This window comes from Anomaloglossus baeobatrachus, chromosome 6 (assembly GCF_048569485.1).
Source record: "Anomaloglossus baeobatrachus isolate aAnoBae1 chromosome 6, aAnoBae1.hap1, whole genome shotgun sequence".
NCBI lineage: Eukaryota > Metazoa > Chordata > Amphibia > Anura > Aromobatidae > Anomaloglossus > Anomaloglossus baeobatrachus.
In genome coordinates this window covers 453,079,348-453,100,269 of record NC_134358.1, presented here as the reverse complement: position 1 = coordinate 453,100,269, position 20,922 = coordinate 453,079,348, and the positions used below count along the sequence as shown (strand labels likewise).

Here is a 20,922-nt window from a genome sequence, read left to right as displayed (position 1 = left end):
AACCTTAACAACACCGCCGACAAGAGTGGGGTGAGAAGGGAGCATGCTGGGGGCCCTGTTATGGGCCCTCTTTTCTTCCATCCGACATAGTCAGCAGCTGCTGCTGACTAATCTGTGGAGCTATGCGTGCATGTCTGCCTCCTTCGCACAAAGCAAAAAACTGAGGAGCCCGTGGGAGCACGGGGGGTGTATAGGCAGAAGGGGAGGGGCTTTACACTTTTAGTGTAGTACTTTGTGCGGCCTCCGGAGGCATAGCCTATACACCCAATTGTCTGGGTCTCCCAATGGAGCGACAAAGAAAGGTATCATTACTTTATGTGTTGTTAGATATATCATATAAAATGATACAATATATGGATTTATTTTCTCCCTTGAATGTAGACTGAGCTGTTGAGGAAAGAGGACAAGTCTCTGCACAGCGGCCATATGCGAGGCAAGACACATAGCAGCAGATTGCATAAGTGAGCCTGCAGCCTGATTCTTATCAGTTAGAGCATACGCTCAGGTTAGGGTCCACGTGGCAATGTTTTATTATACTCTATAGTTTTTATATAATTTAGGACTAGCGTAGAACCCTTCAATACAGGCAGACTGCTCTCAAGCATCTATTGTTCACTGTACTGTTTTGTTTTTTGTTTTTTTTATAACAAATATAGGAAAACTATGCAAACCCTGTTGTGTCTTCACAAAGATGGTGTCTGGTCAGGCCGTGCACTGCTCTGGGTTAGGATTTTTATTTCACCACCAAAGTGGTATTTTTAATGTATGATCCCTGTGTGTGATAATATGCTTACTGACCGCCTTCTTCTGCTGTTCCCAGCGCCGCTCCGGTCGTCTTCTGCACCATGTTACGTGATTTGTGGCTGGACGGATTACGCCAGTGTATGCTGGGGGACTGGAAGTCACTACTTAACGTAAGTCTATCCGACACTTACATTAAGACAGATAGTGACCGTTAGTAGTGACTTACGGCCAGTAGAAAACAGCGACTGGTAAATAATTCACTATACACAGGGAACATACAATACTGATACTACTCCAGGTGAGAATACAATAAAAATACCGTAGTGGTACTTTAATTTTCTAGTTTTGCCTATAGTTATACTTCCATATAGGAAACAATAACGGTGTGGATCCTGTTCCAGAAATAAGACCTGGTATCAGGGGGGAAAAAGCTGTCATTACTTAGTGTTGTCGTCTGTACCTTTCTTAGCGGATGGCTTGCTTGCTGGCTTTTCTGTAGATTTGAAGCTAAAGGTTGAGGAGTAAAGGGGAGAAGGTTCATCGTTGTCATCATCATCATCGCTGTTGAATTTGGGAGCATCTTCTAATCAATAAAGAATGAATACAACAATAACTCAGAGGACATGATTAATGAAGCACAATTTATGTTAGCAAAAAACTCTGCTAGAAAGGTCACAAAGTTTTCACCCAAATAGAAATTGCACTAAAATGTTGCTACTTTAGCATTCTTATGCCAATCCAGGCCAGCTTCACATACTTTTCGAAAACAGGACAAAGGTGGGCAGAATTCATAATATGTCACAAAAGTGGTGTAAGCTACTCCAGAAATTATAATTTCTAACAGAGGATATGGGCGGTTTTCAAATGTGCCAAATTCATTATAGGAGCAGGTGACTTTTAATGAATTTAATGGGAATCTGTCACCAGATTTGGGGCCTATAAGCTGCGGCCACCACCTTGTGGGCTCATATACAGCATTCTAACATGCTGTATATAAGAGCCCAGGCCGCTGTGAGAACATAAACACTTTATAATGCTCACCTAGAAGGTCGCTCCGGTGCAGACTGGTCAAATGAGTGGCGCCGTTCTCCAAGACTGGCGCCTCCTCTTTCGGCCATCTTGGTCTTCCTTCTTCTGAAGCCTGGATGCATGACTCGTCCTACGTCATACGCACTCGCCGGCACTGAGGTCCTGCGCAGGCGCACTTTGATCTGCCCTGCTCAGGGCAGATCAAAGTATTGTAATACGCCTGCGTAGGACCTAAATACCAGCTTGTGTGCATGACGTAGGACGAGTCATGCATGCCGGCTTCAGAAGAAGGAAGACCAAGATGGCTGAAAGAGGAGGCGCCGGTCTCGAAGAACGGCACCACCCATTTGACCAGTCTGCACCGGAGCAATCTCCTAGGTGAGTATTATAAAGTATTTTTTACGTTCTACACAGCGGCCTGGGCTCTTATATACAGCATGTTAGAATGTTGTATACAAGAGCCCACTGGTGTTGGCCGCAGCTTATAGGCCCCAAATCTGGTGACAGGTTCCCTTTAACGCATCTTACTCCAGTGCTCACTTCATGAATCAGAGACTAAAAAAAAAAAAAAGACCCAAATGAGCATTAAAAAGGGTATTCCCATCTCCAAGACCCTATCCTAATATGTAGTAGGTGTAATAATAATAATATTGGCAAATACATCCAATTAGAAACGTAGTATAGTTCTCCTGATTTAGTTTGTCACTTACCTCATGTGCAGAGCATTGCAGCATAGGTATATATGGTTACAATCAAGATCAAATAACTGTCACTATGAGTGGACGTAACCATGGATACCTAAGCAGCTTGTCCTGTACATAAAGTAAGACATAGCTATATGAGGACAACTATACTACATTTCTAATTGGAGGTATTTGCTAATATTATTATTATTACACCTACTACATATTGGGATAGGATCCTGGAGATGGGAATACCCCTTTATCATTACCAGGATACGAATGACAGTCACCTGTATTCTGCCACTAATTGTTTTAAAAGGCCAATAGCTCATCCACTGAGCAATGTTAAAGGGAACCTGTCACCGGATGTTTATAATACTTACCTAACAGTCGGCGTGGAGCAGATAGGTCAGATGGGCGTCTCTGATCTCCGGGTCCCGTGCCTCCTCTTTCGGCCATCTTTGTCTTCCTTCTGAAGCTAGTGTGGATGACGCGTTTATCTACGTCATCTACACTAGCCGACAGTGAGGTCCTGCGCAGGTGCACTTTGATCTGAAAAAGCACAAAAATGGCCGAAAGAGGAGGCGCGGGATTCGGAGACCGGAGTTGCCCATCTGACCCGTCTGCTCCGCGCCGACCGTTAGCTAAGTATTATAAACATCCGGTGACAGGTTCCCTTTAAATGGTCAAACACTTGAGTAACGGCCGTCCAGTAGAAAGAGCGCTCTCTCCAATACCTGAAACCTTGGATGAGCATCCATGTGTTTCTAAGGCTATGTGCGCACTAGAAATGAGACGTTTCTCAAGAAACTTTCTCGAGAAACTTCTGGGAGTGAAAGATTTCCTGACCTCCGGAAAAAATCCGCACCAAATCCGCATGCGGATTTGACGCGGATTTGCCGTGGATTAGCCGCGGAATTGCCGCGATTTTCCCGCGGGTGGTTCCCTGCGGATTTCTGCAGGCTATACTGCCGAAATCCGCAGGGTACCTGCGGAAATAATGGATATGTTCATTTTCTCAAGAAAGTTTCTCGAGAAATTCTTCTCGCGGAAATTTCTTGAGAAAAATCCGCACCAGTGCGCACAGCTTTTTTTTTTTTCCATAGAATTTCATGGGAAATGTCTGCACAAAGATTGCAGACATTTCTCAAGAAATTTCCGCGGCAAATCCGCGGGAAAATCCGCGGGTAAAAAGCTCTAGTGCGCACATAGCCTAAAGGGGAGAGGAGATCGATGTGTTTTTTTGTGGGGACGAGCCTTATCTCCCTTTGAAAACAAAAGGATTCGGCATTGCAATTCCAACCGCTCGATCCTTCTCTCTCGACATCACACATCAGATGGTCTAACTTAAATCAGCAGGTTTCATTGACTTTTATCTATTTTGCATAGGGATCTTTACACAATAACGGAGGATTGTTGTACTTTTAGTGTATAAAATGCTCCATTCTTCTCTCACAAGAGACATTACCTTTCTCTTTTTTAGTAGATGTTTTGCTGGTTGTTTTTGCTGAAGATTTGTAGCTGAATGGTGAGGAGTAGTGGGGTGAAGATTCTCCATCATCACTGTTATATTTTGTGGTATCATCTAAGAAACACAATCAAGAAGTCAATATTGACACCACACATGGGGGGGGGGATTTAATAATCTATTTGAGGCATGTGCTGTAAATAATGGTGCATTCCATGCAAAAATTAGTGACCACATCAAGTAAATTATCAAAAGGTGGATTAGCAAGAAGGGAATTTTGTTACTTACCGTAAATTCCTTTTCTTCTAGCTCTTATTGGGAGACCCAGACGATTGGGGTATAGCTACTGCCCTCTGGAGGCCACACAAAGCACTACATTAAAAGTGCAAGGCCCCTCCCCCTCTGGCTATACCCCCCCCGTGGTATCACGGGTTCTCCAGTTTTAGTGCCAAAGCAAGAAAGGAGGAAGCCAATAACTGGTTTAAACAAATTAACTCCGAATAACATCGGAGAACTGAAAAACCGTTCAACATGAACAACATGTGTACCCGCAAACAACAAAAAAACATCCCGAAGGACAACAGGGCGGGTGCTGGGTCTCCCAATAAGAGCTAGAAGAAAAGGAATTTACGGTAAGTAACAAAATTCCCTTCTTCTTCAGCGCTCTATTGGGAGACCCAGACGATTGGGACGTCCAAAAGCTGTCCCTGGGTGGGTAAAGAAATACCTCATGTTAGAGCTGCAAAACAGCCCTCCCCTACGGGGGTGTCACTGCCGCCTGCAGGACTCTTCTACCTAAGCTGGCATCCGCCGAAGCATAGGTATGCACCTGATAATGCTTGGTGAAAGTGTGCAGACTGGACCAGGTAGCTGCCTGGCACACCTGTTGAGCCGAAGCCTGGTGACGTAATGCCCAGGACGCACCCACGGCTCTGGTTGAGTGGGCTTTTAGCCCTGAAGGAACCGGAAGCCCCGCAGAACGGTAGGCCTCTAGAATTGGTTCTTTGATCCATCGAGCCAGGGTGGCTTTAGAAGCCTGCAACCCCTTGCGCGGACCAGCGACAAGGACAAAAAGTGCATCGGCACGGCGCATGGGCGCCGTGCGGGAAATGTAGATTCTGAGTGCTCTCACCAGATCTAGCAAACGTAAGTCCTTTTCATACCGGTGAACCGGATGAGGACAAAAAGAAGGCAAGGATATATCCTGATTAAGATAAAAAGAGGATACGACCTTAGGGAGAAACTCCGGAATAGGGCGCAGCACTACCTTGTCCTGGTGGAACACCAGGAAGGGAGCCTTGGATGACAGAGCTGCCAGCTCAGACACTCGCCGAAGCGATGTGATCGCAACAAGAAACGCCACTTTCTGTGACAGCCGAGAAAAGGAAACTTCCTTCAGAGGCTCGAAGGGCGGCTTCTGGAGAGCAACTAGTACCCTGTTCAGATCCCATGGATCTAACGGCCGCTTGTACGGGGGCACAATATGACAGACCCCCTGCAGGAACGTGCGCACCTTAGAAAGACGTGCTAGACGCTTCTGAAAAAACACGGATAGTGCCGAAACTTGCCCTTTAAGGGAGCTGAGCGACAAGCCCTTTTCTAACCCCGATTGCAGGAAGGAAAGAAACTTGGGCAATGCAAATGGCCAGGGCGACACTCCCTGAGCAGAGCACCAGGATAAGAAAATCTTCCACGTTCTGTGGTAGATCTTAGCCGAATTCGACTTTCTAGCTTGTCTCATTGTGGCAACGACTCCTTGAGATAATCCTGCAGATGCTAGGATCCAGGACTCAATGGCCACACAGTCAGGTTCAGGGCCGCAGAATTCTGATGGAAAAACGGCCCTTGGGACAGTAAGTCTGGTCGGTCTGGCAGTGACCACGGTCGACCGATCGTGAGATGCCACAGATCCGGATACCACGACCTCCTCGGCCAGTCTGGACCGACGAGTATGATGCGGCTGCACTCGGATCTGATCTTGCGTAGCACTCTGGGCAAGAGCGCCAGAGGCGGAAACACGTATGGGAGCTGAAACTGCGACCAATCTTGAACCAAGGCGTCTGCCGCCAGAGCTCTTTGATCGCGCGACCTCGCCATGAATGCCGGGACCTTGTTGTTGTGCCGGGATGCCATTAGGTCGACGTCCGGCACTCCCCAGCGGCGACAGATTTCCTGAAACACGTCCGGGTGAAGGGACCATTCCCCTGCGTCCATGCCCTGGCGACTGAGGAAGTCTGCTTCCCAGTTTTCTACGCCTGGGATGTGAACCGCGGATATGGTGGATGCTCTGTCCTCCACCCACATTAGAATGCGCCGGACTTCTTGGAAGGCTTGCCGACTGCGCGTCCCTCCTTGGTGGTTGATGTATGCCACCGCAGTGGAGTTGTCCGATTGGATTCGGATCTGCTTTCCTTCCAGCCACTGTTGGAAGGCCAGTAGAGCAAGATACACTGCTCTGATCTCCAGAACATTGATCTGAAGGGTGGACTCCTGCGGAGTCCACGTCCCCTGAGCCCTGTGGTGGAGAAATACTGCTCCCCACCCTGACAGACTCGCATCTGTCGTGACTACTGCCCAGGATGGGGGCAGGAAGGATCTTCCCTGAGACAATGAGGTGGGAAGGAGCCACCATTGTAGGGAGTCCTTGGCCGTCTGGGAAAGCGAGACTTTCCTGTCCAGGGACGTTGACTTCCCGTCCCATTGGCGGAGAATGTCCCATTGAAGTGGGCGCAGATGAAACTGCGCAAAGGGAACTGCTTCCATGGCTGCCACCATCTTCCCTAGGAAATGCATGAGGCGCCGCAAGGGATGCAACTGGCCCTGCAGAAGAGATTGCACCCCTGTCTGTAGTGACCGCTGCTTGTTCAGCGGAAGCTTCACTATCGCTGCTAGAGTATGAAACTCCATGCCAAGATACGTTAGTGATTGAGTCGGTGATAGGATCGACTTTGGAAAGTTGATGATCCATCCGAAAGACTGTAGGGTCTCCAGCGTAGCATTCAGGCTGCGCTGACATGCCTCTTGAGAGGGAGCTTTGACCAATAAATCGTCTAGGTAAGGGATCACCGAGTGTCCCTGAGAGTGCAAGACTGCTACCACCGCCGCCATGACCTTGGTGAAGACCCGTGGGGCTGTCGCCAGACCAAATGGCAGAGCTACGAACTGAAAATGGTCGTCTCCTATCACAAAACGTAGAAAACGTTGATGTTCTGTAGCAATTGGCACGTGGAGATAAGCATCTTTGATGTCTATTGAGGCAAGGAAGTCTCCCCTGGACATTGAGGCAATGACAGAACGCAGGGTTTCCATCCGGAACTTCCTGGCGTGCACATGTTTGTTGAGCCGTTTTAGGTCCAGAACAGGACGGAACGAGCCGTCCTTTTTTGGAACCACAAAGAGATTGGAGTAAAACCCTTGCCCTTGTTCCTGAGGAGGGACTGGGATCACCACTCCTTCCGCTCTTAGGGAGTCCACCGCCTGCAGCAGAGCATCTGCTCGGTCTGGATGTGGGGAGGTTCTGAAGAACCGAGCTGGAGGACGAGAATTGAACTCGATTCTGTACCCGCGAGACAAAATGTCCGTCACCCACCGGTCTTTGACCTGTGACATCCAAATGCCGGAAAAGCGGGAGAGCCTGCCCCCGACCGGCGATGCGGAGGGAGGGGGCTGGAAGTCATGAGGTAGCCGCTTTGGAAGTGGTACCTCCATTTGCTTTCTTGGGGCGCGTGTGAGCCCGCCACGAATCTGAGTTTCTTTGCGTCCTCTGAGTCCCTTTGGACGAGGTAAACGGTGTCTTGCCCGAACCTCGAAAGGACTGAAACCTCTGCTGCCACTTTTTCTGCTGAGGTTTGGTTGTTCTGGGTTGTGGTAAAGAGGAGTCTTTACCCTTGGACTGCTTAATGATATCAGCCAATGGCTCGCCAAACAGTCTATCTCTAGATAAAGGCAAACTGGTTAAACATTTTTTGGAACCAGCATCTGCTTTCCAGTCCTTTAACCACAAGGCTCTGCGCAAAACTACCGAATTGGCGGACGCCATTGAGGTGCGACTGGTAGATTCTAGGACCGCATTGATAGCGTAAGACGCAAACGCCGACATCTGCGTGGTAAGGTGCGCCACTTGCGGCACTGCTGGATGTATGATAGCATCCACTTTTGCTAAGCCAGCTGAAATAGCCTGGAGTGCCCATACGGCTGCGAATGCCGGAGCAAACGACGCGCCGATAGCTTCATAGACAGATTTTAACCAAAGGTCCATCTGTCTGTCATTGGCATCTTTAAGTGAAGCGCCATCCTCCACTGCAACTATGGACCTAGCTGCGAGTTTGGAAATCGGGGGGTCTACCTTTGGACACTGTGTCCAGCGCTTGACCACCTCAGGGGGGAAAGGGAAACGCGTATCTTTAGATCGTTTAGAGAAACGCCTTTCTGGGTGAGCGTCGTGCTTCTGGATTGATTCTCTGAAGTCAGCGTGATCCAACAAAGCACTCAATTTACGCTTGGGATAAAGGAAACGAAACTTCTCCTGCTCCGCAGCCGCCTCTTCTGCTGAAGGGGCTGGGGGAGAAATATCCAACAGCCTATTGATGGCTGAGATAAGGTCGTTTACCATGGCATCCCCATCAGGGGTATCCAGGTTGAGAGGGGTTCCAGGAATGGATTCCTGATCACTCTCATCAGACACATCACAGGGAGACTGATTGCGCTGAGACCCTGAGCAGTGTGATGACGTCGAGGGTCTTTCCCAGCGAGCTCGCTTAGGGTGGCTGGGGCTATCATCTGAGTCATAATCCTCGGCCTGTGAAGCCGGGGACCCCCCTGTGGGCTGGATTAATTCCAAGTGAGGGGGACCTGAGGACAGAGGCCTCGCCGTGCCCAAAGACTGAGCCCCATGCATAGATTGCAAGGTCTCAAGGATTTTTGCCATAGACACAGACATATTATCAGCAAAAACTGCAAAGTCTGTCCCTGTCACCGGGGCAGAACTTACAAGCGTCTCAGCCTGGGTCACTACCTCTCCTGACTCCGGCTGGCGAAGCAGCACCGGGTCGGAGCATTGCACACAATGGGCGTCATCGGAGCCTGCTGGTAGATTAGCCCCACATGCAGCACACGCAGTATACACAGCCCTAGCCTTGGCAGCCTTGCGTTTTGAGGATGGCATGTTGTTGCTTCCACAGAGGGATCTGGGAGATGCAGCCAGAAGCGACCTCACAGTGCAAGAAATACAATATCTCTATATCCTACACAGTACACCGATACACCGTGAGGCACTAGAGGGACCAGCACAGAAAAATCGCTTACCGCCCGCTTAAAAAGCGGGTGTGTGGTCGCCAGATAGCCCCTAGTCCAGGTCTCCCAGAGCCTTGCGTCCTTCCTCCAGCCAGACTGCATGTAATGGCTGCCGGCGTCCTGAGAGAGAAGGGGGGCGGGCCCTGGGCGTTCCTGGCTAAGAGCGGGAAGCCTGCTTCCCTCTGTGCCTAGTGTGAGGGCTGGAGCATGTAAATCAGGCTCCAGCCCTCGTCGCTGCTAGCGAACAGCGTCTCTCCCCTACCCTGAATGACAGGGTGGGGGCGGGAACGAATCGGAGCTGCCGGCGTCCTAGGCCCAAAAAGCCGGGGACTCAATTTATAACCGCCGCCGCCGTAAAAGCGCGGACGGCGGATCCCCGGCGCACCACAAGTCACAGCAGCGCCGCCCGGTCCAGAGGGGGTCGGCGCTGCGTTCCCATACACAAAAAATCCCCCAGTAATCTGTAGGGACACTAACTCCAACGTTGCGGTCCCCGGCGCACTACAACACCCAGCCAGCCCGGAGTGTGTCTGTGCCTGCCGGGGACACAGAGTACCTGTATGATGCAGGGCCTGTCCCTGATCGTACTCCTGCTCCGTCTCCATCAGGTTCTAATGGGTCTGTGGATGGAGCCCGGCGTCAGAGCTGAGAGGCCGGCAGGATCCCACTTCCACAGAGCCCTACCAGGGGATGTGGAAGGAAAACAGCATGTCAGGCTCCAGCCCTGTACCAGCAATAGGTACCTCAACCTTACAACACCATCCAGGGGTGAGAAGGGAGCATGCTGGGGACACTATATGTGTCCTCTTTTCTTCCATCCGAAATAGTCAGCAGCTACTGCTGACTAAAATCTGTGGAGCTATGCATGGAATGTCTGACCTCCTTCGCACACAAAGCTAAAACTGGAGAACCCGTGATACCACGGGGGGGGTATAGCCAGAGGGGGAGGGGCCTTGCACTTTTAATGTAGTGCTTTGTGTGGCCTCCAGAGGGCAGTAGCTATACCCCAATCGTCTGGGTCTCCCAATAGAGCGCTGAAGAAACATCTATCTCACAAAATGATTAAAGACTAAACAGAGAAAGTGCATAAAAAATGATCATGGCACGTCCTCCCTTAATATCTCTACCTTTGTTCCTATTTGGTCTCATGGAAAATTAACACAGAAATATATAAGTAATCCTGTGTAATCCATATCCCATGTCATATCTTTCCTACTAAAGTGGTGAAAAGATGGGCAGCACCTCATCTAATCACTCCTTCTTACAAACTCCCATGAGTAATGCCTTAAAAAGTACCTACTACCAGGTCAAGAGCAGCTAATTTTTGCTATTTTCTTCCCTAAGTCTTCAGTTGTTTTTTTTTTTTTTTTATTAAACCCCTATCAGTGCTCCTATTTTACTCCCACTCCTCTCCTGAGAATTCCACTTTTTTTCCTTTTAAAAATCCACCAAACTGTTCCGGAGATACGGGCTCACGCTGGCAGCACAGCTGGAGCAGAGTGTCATGCGAGTGTCATTGCAACTGAGGTCCGATCGAGCGATAGGACCACAGCTGCGGGGGGCGGGCCGGCACTGAGGAGGGGCGGACCAGTGCTGAGGAGGGGAGGGCCAATACTGAGGAGGGGCGGACCAGCGCAGAGGAGGGGAGGGCCGGCACTGAGGATGGGAGGGATTTATCTCCCTCTCTCCTCCATTGCCGGCTATTGCCATTCTCGCTCTGCACTTACGGTACACCAGTGTACTATGAGTGTAATGCGATGTTGGTCTCGCCCCATAGACTTGAATGAGTGCAAGAGAAAGAGGATTGCATTGCACCAGCAGCATGCTGCGACTGTTTTCTCGGTCCGATTAGGGCTGAGAAAATAATCGCTCATGGGTGCTCACACACAGGCTAATATTGGTCCGAGTGTAATGTGATGTTTTATCGCATTCCACTCGCTCTAATTTTCATGCCGTGTGTCTTAGGACTTACTGTGATTTTTTTTTCTGTGGACAGACATGTAAACAGCCCCATATACCACAATGGTTACCTGTTCTATGTGTTAAAACTACAAATAGAACAAAAACATGAAAACTGACCTCAATGAAGATTTGTGCATGCACACCTAGAAACGATGACATGTGTGGCTCTGCTTGTTTTGGACTTTTATCTACATACATTTTTATGCTCCCCCACAACATGTTACACTCTGAATCAAAAATTGAATTACCAAAGCCCTTATATTTCATTTTTTTTGTTAAATTAAAAAAATAAACAAAATTACCATCATTTATTTTCGTAGAAAATGAACTGGAAGAAAATATATCGTCTAGATCTTTCTTCTTCTGTGTTTCTATAGATTTTCTAAAAAAATGAAGAAAAAAAATTGAAGGAATCAGTTATCTGAAAACCTTATAAATGCGGTCACTCCAGAACCAAATATTTGAAGTTGGAAAAAGCTACCTACTCTGTGGATTTTGTGGATTTTAAAGATGAGAAATCATATTCATCCTTTTCCGGACTGTCCGAATGAGCGTCATCATCATTTTGATTGTTTGGAATTGGAGATGATTTGGGCTTGAAGTCATTCAGGGTGTTATTATTACTAATAATTTGATCATCGTCATCATCATCATCTGCATCTTCCTCTTCCGAAAAGTCAAATGTATACTTGGGTCTTTCGGCTGTGGAGTAAAAAAATAAATAAATTAGGATTCGAATACTGTTCATTATTTGCAGAGCAAGAAACAGACCAATAGATCATATCCACATTGACATACGTGCTTTTTTTGGTTGGTAAGCGTGATGTGAGGGCATATCGAGACGATCTTATGTAAAAATATTTCGTACTATGCTGTAATGTCAAGTGTGCCAAGATGGAGGCACCACTTTGCTCCTAACTGCATATTGATACTTCCACTCCTGTTTTCAGTCAATTAAAGGGGTTGTTCATACAGTTAGGTCCAGAAATATTTGGACAGTGACACAAGTTTTGTTATTTTAGCTGTTTACAAAAACATGTTCAGAAATACAATTATATATATATATAATATGGGCTGAAAGTGCACACTCCCAGCTGCAATATGAGAGTTTTCACATCCAAATCGGAGAAAGGGTTTAGGAATCATAGCTCTGTAATGCATAGCCTCCTCTTTTTCAAGGGACCAAAAGTAATTGGACAAGAGACTCTAAGGGCTGCAATTAACTCTGAAGGCGTCTCCCTCGTTAACCTGTAATCAATGAAGTAGTTAAAAGGTCTGGGGTTGATTACAGGTGTGTGGTTTTGCATTTGGAAGCTGTTGCTGTGACCAGACAACATGCGGTCTAAGGAACTCTCAATTGAGGTGAAGCAGAACATCCTGAGGCTGAAAAAAAAGAAAAAATCCATCAGAGAGATAGCAGACATGCTTGGAGTAGCAAAATCAACAGTTGGGTACATTCTGAGAAAAAAGGAATTGACAGGCTCCATGAAAGTAAATACAAAGGGTTCACATCTAGATGCAAACAATTCATCAATTCCAAAAATAGACAGGCCAGAGTTAAATTTGCTGAAAAACACCTCATGAAGTCAGCTCAGTTCTGGAAAAGTATTATATGGACAGATGAGACAAAGATCAACCTGTACCAGAATGATGGGAAGAAAAAAGTTTGGAGAAGAAAGGGAACGGCACATGATCCAAGGCACACCACATCCTCTGTAAAACATGGTGGAGGCAACGTGATGGCATGGGCATGCATGGCTTTCAATGGCACTGGGTCACTTGTGTTTATTGATGACATAACAGCAGACAAGAGTAGCCGGATGAATTCTGAAGTGTACCGGGATATACTTTCAGCCCAGATTCAGCCAAATGCCGCAAAGTTGATCGGACGGCGCTTCATAGTACAGATGGACAATGACCCCAAGCATACAGCCAAAGCTACCCAGGAGTTCATGAGTGCAAAAAAGTGGAACATTCTGCAATGGCCAAGTCAATCACCAGATCTTAACCCAATTGAGCATGCATTTCACTTGCTCAAATCCAGACTTAAGACGGAAAGACCCACAAACAAGCAAGACCTGAAGGCTGCGGCTGTATAGGCCTGGCAAAGCATTAAGAAGGAGGAAACCCAGCGTTTGGTGATGTCCATGGGTTCCAGACGTAAGGCAGTGATTGCCTCCAAAGGATTCGCAACAAAATATTGGAAATAAAAATATTTTGTTTGGGTTTGGTTTATTTGTCCAATTACTTTTGACCTCCTAAAATGTGGAGTGTTTGTAAAGAAATGTGTACAATTCCTACAATTTCTATCAGATATTTTTGTTCAAACCTTCAAATTAAACGTTACAATCTGCACTTGAATTCTGTTGTAGAGATTTCATTTCAAATCCAATGTGGTGGCATGCAGAGCCCAACTCGCGAAATTGTGTCACTGTACAAATATTTCTGGACGTAACTGTATGTAAGCTGTTTTATTCCAGATCATCTTGTGCAGCCTACATCTGAATGATCACTGATCACGGAGTCTAGTGACTGGTTGCACTGGTCAGTTGTTGCAGGATGTAATGTCACTGCTGCAGCAATATCTACAAGGTTCAGGGACTGCATTGGAGCAATAGTGGGTAAGGCTCATTTTGTTATTTTTACACAAAACTAGTCTATAGAATGAAAATTTAGAAAAGAGTTTGTATAAGATTAGAAAAATATGGCTACTTTTTTCCAGAAACAGCATACCTGTCCATGTGTTAGGCCTGGTATTGCAGGTGAGCTCTATTGAAGTGAATAGGGTTGACCTGCAATACCAGGCACAGTGTACAGAGAAATGTAGCATTTTGTTACACAATTCAGGAAAGAAGGGAATTTTGTTTACTTACCGTAAATTCCTTTTCTTCTAGCTCCAATTGGGAGAACCAGACAGTGGGTGTATAGCTACTGCCTCTGGAGGCCGCACAAAGAACTACACTTAAAAGTGTAAGGCCCCTCCCCTTCTGGCTATACACCCTCCCGTAGGAGTACGGATTCCTCAGTTTTAGTACCAAAGCAAGAAGGAGGAAAGCCAATAACAGTTTCAAAAACAAATTCAATCCGATAACAAGATCGGAGAACTTAAGAAACAACATGAACAACATGTGCACCCGAAAAACGAAACCCTAAGAACAAATAGGGCGGGTGCTGGGTCTCCCAATTGGAGCTAGAAGAAAAGGAATTTACGGTAAGTAAACAAAATTCCCTTCTTCTTTTTCGCTCCTAATTGGGAGACCCAGACAGTGGGACGTCCAAAAGCAGTCCCTGGGTGGGTAAAAAGATACCACATGAACGGGCTGTCAGACAGCCTCTTCCTACAGGTGGGCCACCGCCGCCTGAAGGACCTGTCTACCTAGGCTGGCATCTGCCGAAGCGTAGGTATGCACTTGATAGTGTTTGGTAAACGTGTGCAGACTCGACCAGGTAGCCGCCTGGCACACTTGCTGAGCCGTAGCCTGATGCCGCAATGCCCAGGACGCACCCACGGCTCTGGTAGAATGGGCCTTCAGTCCAGATGGAATCGGAAGCCCAGCAGAACGGTATGTGTGAAGAATTGGTTCCTTGATCCACCGCGCCAGGGTGGATTTGGAAGCTTGCGATCCCTTATGCTGACCAGCGACTAGGACAAAGAGCGCATCAGAACGGCGTAGAGACGCCGTGCGAGAAATGTAAATCCTGAGTGCTCTCACCAGGTCCAACAGATGTAAACCCTTTTCAAATTGGTGAACTGGATGCGGACACAAAGATGGCAAAGTGATATCCTGATTGAGATGAAAGGAAGAAACCACCTTGGGAGAAAACTCTGGAATTGGACGCAGTACTACCTTGTCTTGGTGAAACACCAGGAAGGGAGATTTGCAAGATAACGCCGCTAGCTCGGACACTCTTCGAAGAGACGTGACCGCCACAAGAAAAACTACCTTTTGTGAAAGCCGAGAAAGGGAAACCTCTTTCAAAGGCTCGAAAGGCGGCTTCTGGAGAGCAATGAGAACCTTGTTCAGATCCCAGGGTTCCAATGGCCGTCTGTAAGGAGGAACGATATGACAAACTCCTTGGAGAAACGTGCGTACTTTAGAAAGCCGTGCCAAGCGCTTCTGAAAGAATACGGATAGCGCGGAGACTTGACCCTTAAGAGAGCTAAGCGACAAACCTTTTTCCAACCCAGACTGCAGGAAGGAAAGAAAAATTGGCAATGCAAATGGCCAGGGAGAAAACCCTTGAGCCAAGCACCACGCTAAGAATATCTTCCACGTCCTGTGATAGATCTTAGCTGAGGATGGTTTTCTAGCCTGTCTCATTGTGGCAACAACTTCATGAGATAAACCTGAGGCCGCTAGGATCCAGGACTCAATGGCCACACAGTCAGGTTCAGGGCCGCAGAATTCAGATGGAAAAACGGCCCTTGAGACAGCAAATCTGGACGGTCTGGTAGTGTCCACGGTTGGCCTACCGTGAGATGCCACAGATCCGGGTACCACGACCTTCTTGGCCAATCTGGAGCGACGAGTATGGCTCGATGGCAGTCGGACCTGATTTTCCGGAGAACTCTGGGTAACAATGCTAGAGGTGGGAACACATAGGGGAGTCGGAATTGCGACCAATCCTGAACCAAGGCGTCTGCCGCCAGTGCTCGGTGATCGTGAGACCGTGCCATGAAAACTGGGACCTTGTTGTTGTGCCGTGACGCCATCAGATCGACGTCCGGCGTCCCCCAGCGGCAACAGATCTGCTGAAACACGTCCGGGTGAAGGGACCATTCTCCTGCGTCCATGCCCTGGCGACTGAGAAAGTCTGCTTCCCAGTTTTCCACGCCTGGGATGTGAACTGCGGATATGGTGGACGCTCTGCTTTCCACCCACGTCAAAATCCGCTGGACTTCTTGAAAAGCTTGGCGACTGCGTGTTCCCCCTTGGTGGTTGATGTACGCCACCGCCGTGGAATTGTCCGACTGAATCCGAATCTGCTTGCCTTCCAGCCATTGTTGGAAGGCTCGCAGGGCAAGATAGATTGCTCTGATTTCCAGAACATTGATCTGCAGGGTGGACTCTTCCTGAGTCCACGTCCCCTGAGCCCTGTGGTGGAGAAACACCGCTCCCCACCCTGATAGGCTCGCATCCGTCGTGACCACTGCCCAGGACGGGGGAAGGAACGACTTTCCCTGTGACAATGAGGTGGGGAGAAGCCACCAACGCAGAGAGTCCTTGGCAGTCTGAGAGAGGGAGACAGTCCTGTCGAGGGACGTCGAATTCCCATCCCATTGGCGTAGAATGTCCCATTGTAGAGGGCGCAGATGAAACTGCGCGAACGGGACTGCCTCCATTGCTGCTACCATCTTTCCTAGGAAATGCATGAGGCGCCTCAGTGAGTGCGACTGGCTCTGAAGGAGAGATTGCACTCCAGTCCGTAGCGAGCACTGCTTGTCCAGTGGAAGCTTCACTATCGCTGAGAGAGTATGAAACTCCATGCCAAGATAAGTCAGAGATTGGGTCGGGGTTAGATGAGACTTTGGAAAGTTGATAATCCACCCGAAACTCTGGAGAGTGTCTAGTGCCACCTTCAGACTGTGCTGGCATGCCTCTTGAGAGGGTGCCTTTATAAGCAGGTCGTCTAGATACGGGATGACCGAGTGACCCTGCGAGTGCAGAACAGCTACTACTGCTGCCATGACTTTGGTGAAGACCCGGGGGGCTGTTGCCAGACCGAAAGGTAACGCTACGAACTGCAGGTGTTCGTCGTGTATGACGAAGCGTAGGAAACGCTGATGCTCTGGTGCAATCGGCACGTGGAGATACGCATCTTTGATATCTATTGATGCTAGAAAATCTCCTTGAGACATTGAGGCTATGACGGAGCGTAGGGATTCCATCCGGAACCTCCTGACTTTTACGTGTCTGTTGAGCAACTTTAGATCCAGGACGGGTCGATACGATCCGTCCTTTTTTGGGACCACAAACAGATTGGAGTAAAAACCGTGACCTTGTTCCTGAAGAGGGACGGAGGTCACCACTCCTTCCGCCTTTAGAGCGGCCACCGCCTGCAACAGAGCATCGGCTCGGTCTGGTGGTGGAGAAGTTCTGAAGAAACGAGTTGGCGGACGAGAACTGAACTCTATCCTGTACCCGTGAGACAGAATATCCCTCACCCAACGGTCTTTGACGCGTGACAGCCAAATGTCGCCAAAGTGGGAAAGCCTCCCACCGACCGCGGGTGTGGGAATCGGAGACTGCAAGTCAGGAGGACGCCGTCTTGGCAACGGTTCCTCCGGCTGTCCTTTTTGGGCGTGACTGAGACCTCCAAGAATCTGAGCGTCTCTGGTCTTTTTGAGTCTTTTTTGACGAGGCGAATTGGGACCTGCCCGGTCCTCGAAAGGACCGATAACCAGACTGACCCTTCCTCTGTTGGGGTTTGTTTTGTCTGTGTTGCGGTAAGGATGAGTCCTTACCCTTGGAGTGTTTGATGATTTCATCCAAACGCTCTCCAAACAATCGGTCACGAGAAAAAGGCAAATTGGTTAAGCACTTCTTGGAATGAGAATCTGCTTTCCAATGTCTCAACCACAGGGCCCTACGCAAAACAACGGAGTTGGCTGACGCCACTGCCGTGCGGCTTGTAGCGTCAAGAACAGCATTAATCGCGTACGACGCAAATGCCGCCATTTGCGAGGTCAATGGTGCTACCTGCGGGGCAAATGCACGTGTGACTGAGTCGACTTGCGCAAGCCCGGCTGAGATAGCTTGGAGTGCCCATACGGCCGCAAAAGATGGCGCTAACGACGCTCCAATCGCTTCATAGATGGATTTCAGCCAGAGCTCCATCTGCCTGTCAGTGGCATCTTTAAGTGCCGCTCCATCCTCAACTGCAACCAAGGATCTAGCTGCAAGCCTGGAAATTGGAGGATCCACTTTTGGACACTGGGTCCAACCCTTGACCACCTCAGGGGGAAAAGGATAGCGCGTATCTTTAAGCCGTTTAGAAAAACGCCTTTCAGGATAAGCGTGGGGTTTCTGGATTGCGTCTCTAAAGTCAGCGTGGTCCAGAAAAGTGCTTAATGTACGCTTAGGGTATCTGAAATGGATTCTCTCGTGCTGCGAAGCTGACTCCTCTACAAGAGGAGCTGGTGGGGAAATATTTAACATCTTATTGATGTTAAATATAAGATCATTAACTATGGCGTCACCATCTGGTGTATCTAGATTGAGAGCTGTCCCAGGATCAGAATCCTGATCAGTTACGTCCGCCTCATCACCCATAGATTCATCTCGCTGGGATCCTGACCATTGAGATGAATGTGAAGGCCCGTCATAGCGAGCCCGCTTAGGCTGCCCGGGGCCATCGTCCGAGTCAGAGTCTTCACCCTGAGGTGTATGTGCCCGTCCCGGAGCTTGGAGGTAATTCAGCTGAGGGGGACCAGGGGGCAATGATTGCACAGTGTCCGTGGCCTGAAGTACAGGCCTAGCTCGCAATGTGTCAAGAATTTGTGACATAGTGAGAGACATTCTGTCAGCAAAAGCTGCAAACTCAGTTCCTGTCACCTGGACAGCATTCACAGGTGGTACACCCTGGGTCACGTCCAGCAGAGGTCCCGACTGTGCAAGCGCCGCAGGGGCCGAGCACTGCACACAATGGGGGTCCGTGGAGCCTGCCGGTAGAAAAGTCCCACATGCGGTGCAGGAAGCATATAATGTCTGTGCCTTGGCACCCTTGCGTTTTACGGACGACATGCTGCTGGCTCTCTGCAATGTGAGAGAGTCTAAAGCCAAAGGGCGACCAGCGCTATGCAATACAAAGTATTTGTAGAAACAAAATACTAAGAATACTACTGGCACAAGAGGGGGTGAGCCCTGAGGGCTGCTTACCGCCCGCTGAATAGCGGGTAAGAGGCGCAGAATTCCTTGTCTGGGTCTCCCCGGCTCCCCTCTGCAGCTCAGCGTGTCAGCAGGAATGGCTGCCGGCGTCTGTGGAGAGGGGCGGTCCGTGGGAGTTCCTAAACAAAAGTGCGGGAAACAGTGTCCCCTCTGTGCCTATTGTGAGGGCTGGAGTATGTAAAAACGACTCCAGCCCTCGGCGCTGATGCACTGACCAGCGTCCCGCCCCTCTCCTGACTGGCAGGTCTGGGGGCGGGAACGAACGGAAGCAGGCCGCAAAAGCCGGGGACTCGAGTTATCAGCGCGGCCGCCGTAAAAGCGCGGCCCGCGCTGAAGTCCCCGGCGCACCACAAGTGCCAGCCGCGCCGCAGTCCCAGCGGCCGGCGCGACCGATTCCCAGAAGTGTGCCTGCTTCAGCGAATTTGAATGAGGCCATGGCACAAGCGCCGCAGCGCTGATGTCCCCGGCGCACTACAACACCCAGCATGCTGCGGTGTGAGCGCCAAATGCACGGGGACACAGAGTACCTTGAGGAAGCAGGGCCATGTCCCTGATGTACTCCGCTCCATCCAGCATCTTCTCCAGGGGCTGTAGATGGAGCACGGTCTCAGTGCCTGGAGACCAGTAAATCCCACTTCACCCAGAGCCCTGTAAAAAGGGATGGGGAAGGAATCAGCATGTGGGCTCCTGCCGCCGTACCCGCAATGGGTACCTCAACCTTACAAACACCTCCGACATACAGTGGGGTGAGAAGGGAGCATGCTGGGAGCCCTGTATGGGCCCTCTTTTCTTCCATCCGACATAGTCAGCAGCTGCTGCTGACTAAAAACAATGGAGCTATGCGTGCGTGTCTGACCTCCTTCGCACAAAGCTAAAACTGAGGAATCCGTACTCCTACGGGAGGGTGTATAGCCAGAAGGGGAGGGGCCTTACACTTTTAAGTGTAGTTCTTTGTGCGGCCTCCAGAGGCAGTAGCTATACACCCACTGTCTGGGTCTCCCAATTAGGAGCGAAAAAGAAAAAGAGAATTTTGTTTACTTACCGTAAATTCTTTTTCTTATAGTTCCGTATTGGGAGACCCAGACCATGGGTGTTTAGCTTCTGCCTCCGGAGGACACACAAAGTACTACACTTAAAAGTGTAGCTCCTCCCTCTGAGCTTATACACCCCCTGATGAGCAGACTCAGCCAGTTTAGTGCAAAAGCTGAAGGAGAATAGCCACCCATAAGTAAAACAGAGCAAGAACCGGAACAACCGGAGACTCTGTCCATGACAACAGCCGGTGATAACACGCGGAACAAGAAATTGCCAACAGGCAACAGGGAGGGAGCTGGGTCTCCCAATACGGAACTATAAGAAAAAGAATTTACGGTAAGTAAACAAAATTCTCTTTTTCTTTATCGTTCCTTTGGGAGACCCAGACCATGGGACATCTCAAAGCTGTCCCTGGGTGGGAAATAAACAGAAAAACTAAGAAGTAGGCAGAACCTAACTTCACAAATGGGCGACAGCCGCCTGAAGGATGCGTCTGCCCAAGCTCGCATCTGCCGAAGCATGAGCATGCACTTGGTAGTGCTTTGAAAAGGTATGCAGGCTAGTCCACGTGGCAGCCTGACAGACTTGTTGAGCCGTAGCCTGGTGCCTGAAAGCCCAAGAGGCACCGACAGCTCTGGTCGAGTGTGCCTTGATCCCCGGCGGGGGAGGCACCTGAGAACACTGGTAGGCGTCCGAAATGGTCGACCTAATCCAACGGGCTAAGGTTGGCTTAGAAGCAGAGAGGCCCTTGCGCCGACCTGTGGTTAGCACAAAAAGAGAAGTGCACCGCCTAAGAGCAGCGGTGCGAGACAGATAGATC

The 20,922-nt window shown here is 49.2% G+C and overlaps 1 protein-coding gene across 1 annotated transcript in view; it reads right to left on the bottom strand.

The window, feature by feature from the left end:
* The window catches only part of TOP2B (DNA topoisomerase II beta), a 163,833-nt gene that overhangs the window by 27,888 nt on the left and 115,023 nt on the right, over window positions 1-20,922 (bottom strand). The window contains exons 31-34 of the mRNA XM_075315280.1: window positions 11,664-11,880; window positions 11,481-11,560; window positions 3,925-4,041; window positions 1,205-1,327 (exon numbers count right to left, since the gene is read on the bottom strand). Of these exons, the coding sequence (XP_075171395.1) occupies window positions 1,205-1,327; window positions 3,925-4,041; window positions 11,481-11,560; window positions 11,664-11,880 (537 nt within the window). The remainder of the gene's footprint in view (window positions 1-1,204; window positions 1,328-3,924; window positions 4,042-11,480; window positions 11,561-11,663; window positions 11,881-20,922) is intronic.